Genomic DNA, 7,582 nt, shown 5'->3' with positions numbered 1-7,582 from the left:
AAAAAAAAAAAAAAAAAGATATACAGAATACAGCAAGGATAGACGAGCTAGAGGTCGCGGTCCACGACTTTTCGATGTTTCGCCCCCGATTTATCTCCAGTTTCAAACGAGACACTCTCCAGAACGCCACCAAAGCCGACTTCGATTATATCATTATATCAGTGTGGGGGAAGCACAAGCGCCCTTGGAGGGAACTGTCTCCGTGATGCGGATAGTTTCAAGCTGTCCTGGTTCGACTGCAATGTCCCAGAGGACCTGGAGCTTCTGCGGATAGCCACGGCCCTCCAAGGCAGAGCCCTGATGAGGCAAGAAAATGGGACAACAGGTGACCGGCCGACAATTCCACGGTTATCAGCTCTCTGCACCATCGCTCGGGGAGTGCGAGGACACCACCGGACGATCAGTACAAGCTCTGATAATGCCCAGGATCTTCCTTTGTTTCAGTAACCCATGGCATAATTGTCATGGTTTGCTATTTACGTTTTTAATGAGGCTTGCTCTTGCTATTTCTTCTTCTTCCCCTTTTGCTATTCTCTCTCTCTATGGAATAACAGATCCCGTCCTTTTCCGTAAACTAAGCTTGAAGTACGTATCGACCTTTTCTCATATGTACAGTAGCATGTAGAGCGGTAGAAGATGCGGTTATAGCATTCGTACGAGGATTGCCTGCAATCTGTCTGCATCCCAGAGACAGTTCCCCTATGAACGGGGCCATCTTATTGTTTTCCCTGAAATTATCTGTCTATCTGCTCTTATCTACTGGGAATATTATTATATATTGTTACAGTAAATATACCAGGGAGATGGCCATCACAGAGTGCAGTATATTCTCCGCCTGGTGTTGTTCTTCAGGGCATGACAGCTCACGTGGCTGTCACAAGGTCCGTGCGTTATGCTTATTTTGACAGCACCCATATTTATCAGATGAGCCAAGATATTCATTTCATATTTCTACAAGTTTGCCGACGTGTAATTTCAAATTCACTAGGCCAGGTTATCTGGCGGATTAACGCCAGAGCCTCTTACTATGATGACAGGATATTGTAAGATGACCAAAAAGCAAAAAAAGAAAACCACCCAAAAGATAGTGTAGAAGGTAAATGCTCCCATCCTGCGCCAAAAAGGCGATGCTCAGCGAAGATCTTGATTGATTCTATCAAAGCTTAGCTTTTGGCTCTTCAGAAGCGCTGGCTTCCTGGTTGATGGAGATGGAACGGGTGTCGGAACCCTCGCCGAAAAAGATAACCTCGACGGTAACATCATCACTGCTGTGTGTGTTAGTACAGAGGTTTTGCTTAAATAACTGACAGAAGAATTCTTACCGATATCTCCGGGAGTATGGGCTAGGCAGAGTCAGCAGAGCGCAAACCATGTCCTTGTCCTTGCCTCCCATGGCATTGCGCACGAGATGGGTCGCCGCGTTGTTATCCTCGACAACGAATCGGCTAGCAGCGCCCGAGATGTCATATTGCTGCTGGCGAATTGGGCGACGCTGGCCTTCCGAAACAGCATCCTTGGGAGTCTCCACTGGCAACTGTTTGTTCTCAAATCCAAACCAGCTTTGCAGCCATGCCTTGTTTCCGTTTGTAGCTCCGGAGCGTTGCTGCTCGACCCACTGGCCCACAAGTCCGACCACTTCTTCGTTGCTCAGCATCTCCCACAAACCGTCGGTAGCCATGACCACAAAGTCGCCCTGGGTAGGGTCCATCTTAGTGGTTGTGATAACAGGCTCGGCAGTGACATAGGGAGGGGTCTTCAACAAGGGGTGGGGCGTTCTTCCAAAGAATTGTCGCTTGATCTTGTCCTGTACATCCTTGCTCCACTTGTAGAATGCATCTCCAAAAGAGCGGCTGGGCTCCAACTGCCCCAAAATTCTTCCATTTCGAACAACATTGGGCTCACCAGGATGCTCTTCCCGCAAGCGCTTCATCTCAAACGGAGTACCGCCAGTCTGATCCTCGGAGAGCGGTGTCGCAGACCACTTTCCATTGGGTCCACGGCGACCCAGAACGGCACGAGAGTCACCCGCAACGGCAACCTTCAAATCCTTGGATTGAGAGTCGTAGAAGGCAAGAAGCGCACAAGACCCAGACAGTGCAGGAGCAAGCATTTCAGCAGCAACTCTCCGCGAGTTGGACTTCAGAACCTTCTCAACACTGTTGTGTACAATATCATTGTCAAGACGGACGAATCCCTGTTTGATAGCCGCATCAACGGCCGCGGAAGTTGGGGTGAGGACCGAAGGGTCTGTAGCAGCGGCCTTGTAGGTAGTGTTCAACTCCCGGGCAACGTACGAGATAAGGACATTGCGTAGTTTAGCCGACGTGGTCCAGCCCCTAGAATACTGTCAGAAAATACTCAGAGAGAGTCAACCTAGAAACTTACGAATGGCCATCAAACACAGCCCAGAACATCCAATCACTGTTTGCCTCACCCTGGTTGGCAGCAGCGACAGAAGATGGTACCTCCACTATCTTCTCCGCATGATCATCCTCGATGGGAGAGTTGCTGGGAACCTGAACGATATCATATCGAACCACACCCTTTCCTCGATTGACCATGTATGATTCCTCGTTCTTCCTCAGTTTCTGCGAAGCCTGCTCCGGCGTCAACATCTCGAGAACTCGGCGGTCCGAATCGTCTGTGTTTTTGAAAAGAGGCTGTTCCCCGGACAGTGTTGCGGTATAGAACTGATCGTTATCCACTAACAGAGCCCGTCGCGTTGACTCTTCTGTAGGCACACCAGCGGCTGCTCCCGTGGTGGCTATGGTTCGCAACTGCGATGGGGATGTACCGTTCAGACCAGCCACTGATGTCTGGGTGCCGTTACCTTGGTAGGCGTACCAAGCTCCAGAGGCGACAACTGTCGATATCACGGCGAGCGAAAAATTGCGGAGATGCATCGATGATTGCAGCGTTGCTGGGAGAAAGGAGGCGTGTTTCCCCGCGGCGGAGGGTCGAAGACCAAGAGCCTGGCTACTTGAGAAGGACACAGCACAAGGTCTTCTACCAGCGACCTTCCATCCCGGTACGCGACGAGCACGGAAAGCCTGAATAGCCGCACGACGCATTGGGTCTGCGGGAGAATTTCAGGATAAAATGAAATAGAAAATGGTGGATCCAGCGATGCTGGACAAGTTGGAGATGCTCTATGGAGACAGAAAGGCGGAGAGGAGCGACTTTCGAGTTCCCGCCTTGGTATTCAGGCACCAAGGCGATAAGGCAGAAATACATGTGACGAGGGCTGCTGACTTTGCCAGTCCCGCGCTAGGCCCAACTTGGATGTGTCGTCATTCCCCGCGGTCATTTTACATTGATGCAGTTCAGTGCGAAAAGGCCAACGCATTGAGGATCCGGGCGTGCACGGTATTAATTATATCCAGCTGCTATTTTTAATCAATTAATTAGTTGCGATTCCTTCCGAATGTCCTCGCGTGCGGTGCGCAAGCTGCAGAAGCTGCGCGAACAAGAGTTGCAGCGAGCGGAGCAACAGGAGGATAACTCAAGTGACGATGAGCCGGTGACTCAGCCATCGAAACCTAAACTTAATGCTTTCGATCTGCTGAATGCCGGTGACGATGAAGATGAAGATGGCCAGGACGAGAATCAGGAGCAGGATGACAACGGTGTTGAAGAGCCAGTAACTCAGCCATCGGAACCCACCCCCGCCGCAAAACCTGTCGAATCGGGCAAGAAAAAGAAAAACAACAAGAAGAAGAAGAAGGCAGCGGCCAAGACTACTGATTCGGAAGGGCCTGAACCGGTCAAGTCAAAGAATGCCAACTTGGACGAGATTGATAAAGCTCTGAAGGACCTGGCCGTTGACAACAAGCGGCCTTCTCAAGGTGATGGCGCGACTGCGGGTGATGTCCGCGACCCCTCGTTCCCAAAGACTCCGGAGGAATTACTTTCTATTGAACCGAGAGCGCTCAATGCTATGAATGAGATGCGTAAATTATTCGGAAACGTCGTGCTGGAAAACTTTGATGAACCTCAAGATGCCGGAGCAGGTCGCAGGAGAGATCGAAATCGAGAAATGGTCGATCTTGGCCGGGCTCTCACTGGGAGATACAGCCCTGCTAGTAGAGGTCAGAGCCTTGCGGGAGTCACGCTCCGGCGAAATTTCCTCATGCAAGGCAAGGATGAATGGCCTCGCGCCCCCAGTGGCGGTCTGGGCATGGAGCTTGTCGAGAAGCTTCCTACCGGCGGTGCTACCTACCGAATTCTTCATAACACTGCGTATCAAGATGTACAGAGACAGTTCGATCTTTGCGTCGAGTCAATGGATCCGCAAAGGCTGATTCATCTCCTACAATACAACCCCTACCACATATCTACCCTCCTCCAAGTGTCCGAGATAGCGAAGCATCAGAGCGATCATGCTGTTTCTGCCGACCTTCTCGAGCGAGCACTCTTCAATATCGGACGCTCGGCCCATTCCTCATTCAGCAACCGCCTCAAGGAAGGCCAGTCCAAACTCGACTTTGTTCATTTTGAGAACCGTGAGCTCTGGCTCGTTGGTTGGAGATATATTGCCAATTTGGGCATGAAAGGAACGTGGAGGACGGCATATGAGTGGGCTAAATTACTGCTAAGTCTCAATGCAGACGATCCCTACTGCATCCGACTCGTGATCGATCACCTCGCCCTGCGGGGTAGAGAATATTCTCATTTCGTTGAGCTATGTACGCAGACGCGACTGAGCAAGGAGTGGGCACAATTTCCCAATATCCAATGCTCGCTTGCTTTGGCATATCTTAGATTGAACAAGCCGAAAGAATGCCGAGAGAAATTGGGCATCGCCATGTCGCGATACCCATGGGTATTTTGCAAACTTGCGCAAGAGTTGGATATTCAGCCGATGCCTAAGCGAATCTGGGGCAAGATGCCGCCAACTGGCTCGCATGAACTACTCACTGAACTCTACGTTGCGCGTGCAAAGGACCTTTGGAATACCCCTGAGGCTATCTCACTGATAATGGAGGTTTCTGATACTCTCCCAGAGGAGGAGGAGCCTATTGAACCTCCAGAAATCACTCTAGATATCGCACGCCATGTGGTTATCTCGGACATTCCGCGCGTAACAACTCACCTTCCCAATCGTTTCGTCTCTGGGCGCATTTCGGCGTCTGACCCTCTGCCTCCTTACGAGTCCGAAGCTTTCCGTCAGCAGTCGGACCCAACGCCATCATACTTGTCGCAGGTTCCAGAGGGTGGGCGGCCGCAGTGGCTCCGCGACCTCTTGGACCAACTCCACAATGGTGCTCTCCCATTCCCACGATTCCAGCAGGGCGGTAATGAAGAAGTTCGGGAGGATGATGTTCCATCGGATATTGAAGTCGACAGGGAACGCCCGACTGAGAATGCAGTTCCGTCGGCGGAGCAGCAGGCGTTGCTCGAGCAGTGGCTCTTGGGACAGGGCATGCAATCCCTGGAGGACTTCCTTCGCCAATATGGCGTGGATCGTGGAAACTGGGGAGACGTGACGGATTACACACCGCTGTCGGACTATCTGGATGCACTAGACAACGTACATCCAGAATCTGCTCGGCAGAGGTTGCTGGATGGGCCGATCAGAGAGGCCATGGGCGATATTGTCGTCGACATGTTGGAGGATGAGCTTCAAATGCCGGTCGATGATGATGGTTTTTAAAATTCTTGTAGCGGCTATAAATATCAATGTAGAATAGACAAAAGCAAGAGAAAATATTGATATTGACGATACCCTTTTATCTTTTCCACTACATGTTAGTATGAATATTCATATGCCATCAACCGAGGCCAAATAGATCGCTGTTATATATCGCGCGTATGACATGCATGAACCGAACTATATATAGCCATGCAGAATGATACTACTGGCCGCAGATTCTGAAACTCCGACTTAATCAGACCATCCCACCAAGTGTTTATTCATGCGCTTTATAAATCTCCCATTATCTTCGTAGATAGCAACAAAGAAGAATAACCCGCTTAGTCAAGCATTCTTCCTAATCATCACGCTTTGACAGGCGGTCGGATCCACCCGCAATCATAATCTTAATCCCAGCTTCTCCCTTCTTCTCTTCACCATCCTGACACACTCGCGGAGTCGCGATCGTTAATAATCTTCGCCAAAGAATCCCCTTATTTTTCTAGTCTGAATCGCCAGGATCTGACGTCGCTTCGAACCCATACTGTGCCATCTCCGTGCCCCATGTGTTCTGACTTCTGCGAATCCCTTGTATCGTCGATTGCGCACCGAGGTTGCCCAGAATAACCCTTGATTGCGCCGTGAAAGAGCTCAACCACCCCTTTCCTCTCCTTGGATCGTTGTCGCAAAGTTTATATCATCGACCAGCTGCCGTCAATATGCTGCCCTTGTCGCTTTTGAAGAATAATTTTGCCGTGGAAGAATCTGTGCCGTTGACCTCTCGCGAAGCTGCGTCTGGTCTTTTTGGTTCTATCTCTTTGACTTGTTGGATCTTTCTATTGGTATGTATTCCTGCTATAACTCGGGTGTATTATCCAGCTGCACGATGAAGCCGGAATGAAGGGATAGAAAAATCTCATGCTGAACGATTTCTTGCAGGCTCCTCAGCTTATCGAAAACTATCGCAATGGAAATGCAGACGCCATCTCTTTCGCCTTTATCTGTATCTGGTTCGTGGGTGATGTGACAAATTTTATCGGAGGTGTCTGGGCTGGACTGGTACCGGTTATCATTCTTATCGCGGTCTACTACTGTCTCGCCGACGGGATTCTCATCGGACAGTGCCTATACTACAAAGTCAAGAACAAACGCCACGCCCTTCACAGACGTCGCTCATCGACCGAGACCCCAGACCCGACCACTCCCTTGCTAGGCCGCCGATTCAGCGATAGTTTTGAAGGACGGGATGCGTCTGGTCGACGCACCAGCCAGGCGGAAGATGCGCTGGCCAAGATTATCGAGGAGCGAGAATCAGGCCGCAGTGCCTGGATCAAGAACACTGGCAGTGTCTTGGGTATCTGTTTGATTGGAATGGCGGGTTGGACTATGGCCTGGCAATCAGGAGCTTGGAAGCCGACTCCGGAGGACCACAACGGAGGCGTGGACATGGCCGCCGGTGCTCAGGTGCTGGGATATATCAGTGCGATTGCGTATCTAGGGTGAGTTTATAGCATTGCGATCTTTTTCATTGGTATTGACTAACTGTTTCAGTGCGCGACTCCCTCAAATTTACAAGAACTACAGTGAAAAATCATGCGAAGGTATTATCACCCATTCAACAAACTCACCCTCTTGGCGCATGAATACTAAACAATACTAGGGCTTTCTCTCCTATTTTTCATTCTGTCTCTTATGGGCAACTTGACCTATGGTGCTGGGGTAAGTCTTCTAATCGGGGATAAAATCCCATTAAGAACATTGGATATGATAAATTAACGCCTGTATTTCTTCCGGATAGATCCTCTTTCACTCCACCGACAAGAACTATATCCTGACCAATCTCCCTTGGCTGATTGGCTCCCTGGGAACAATGGTCGAGGATGTCACCATTTTTGTGCAGTTCCGTATCTACGCCGTTCGCAGCGAGTCGACGGCCACGATGTGATCCGC

At 50.3% G+C, this 7,582-nt stretch overlaps 3 protein-coding genes across 3 annotated transcripts; 2 read left to right on the top strand and 1 right to left on the bottom strand.

Annotated features, from left to right (window-relative positions):
- Positions 1 to 809: 809 nt before the first annotated feature.
- On the bottom strand, positions 810 to 3,149 carry ptcF (type 2C protein phosphatase ptcF). The gene is made up of 3 exons (XM_040838388.1): positions 2,386 to 3,149; positions 1,323 to 2,336; positions 810 to 1,265 (listed from the first exon to the last, which is right to left on the bottom strand). The coding sequence occupies exons 1-3, from the start codon at positions 3,069 to 3,071 to the stop codon at positions 1,157 to 1,159; spliced, it is 1,809 nt and encodes a 602-aa protein (XP_040690378.1). The 5' UTR covers positions 3,072 to 3,149; the 3' UTR covers positions 810 to 1,156.
- Positions 3,150 to 3,169: 20 nt separating this feature from the next.
- Positions 3,170 to 5,727, top strand: ASPWEDRAFT_38308 (transcriptional repressor TCF25 family protein). The gene has a single exon (XM_040834864.1). The coding sequence runs from the start codon at positions 3,425 to 3,427 to the stop codon at positions 5,651 to 5,653; it is 2,229 nt and encodes a 742-aa protein (XP_040690377.1). The 5' UTR covers positions 3,170 to 3,424; the 3' UTR covers positions 5,654 to 5,727.
- A 624-nt stretch (positions 5,728 to 6,351) lies between these two features.
- ASPWEDRAFT_109188 (PQ-loop repeat-containing protein) lies at positions 6,352 to 7,577 on the top strand (the record flags this gene model as incomplete). The annotated part of the gene is made up of 5 exons (XM_040828064.1): positions 6,352 to 6,474; positions 6,572 to 7,131; positions 7,184 to 7,233; positions 7,293 to 7,351; positions 7,431 to 7,577. The coding sequence occupies 5 exons, from the start codon at positions 6,352 to 6,354 to the stop codon at positions 7,575 to 7,577; spliced, it is 939 nt and encodes a 312-aa protein (XP_040690376.1).
- Between the last annotated feature and the right edge of the window lie 5 nt (positions 7,578 to 7,582).

This window comes from Aspergillus wentii (genome assembly GCF_001890725.1).
Source record: "Aspergillus wentii DTO 134E9 unplaced genomic scaffold ASPWEscaffold_3, whole genome shotgun sequence".
NCBI classification, from domain to species: Eukaryota; Fungi; Ascomycota; class Eurotiomycetes; order Eurotiales; family Aspergillaceae; genus Aspergillus; species Aspergillus wentii.
Note: the sequence above shows the minus strand (reverse complement) of the source record. Positions and strands in the feature narration are given on the sequence as shown.

Coding starts and splice junctions, on each gene's coding strand:
- ptcF (XM_040838388.1), bottom strand. CDS start 3,071: ATGCGTCGTGCGGCTATTCAGGCTTTCCGTGCTCGTCGCGTACCGGGA. Junction 2,337..2,385: donor GCTGTGTTTGATGGCCATTC/GTAAGTTTCTAG, acceptor ACAGTATTCTAG/GGGCTGGACCACGTCGGCTA. Junction 1,266..1,322: donor CCATACTCCCGGAGATATCG/GTAAGAATTCTT, acceptor CACACACAGCAG/TGATGATGTTACCGTCGAGG.
- ASPWEDRAFT_38308 (XM_040834864.1), top strand. CDS start 3,425: ATGTCCTCGCGTGCGGTGCGCAAGCTGCAGAAGCTGCGCGAACAAGAG.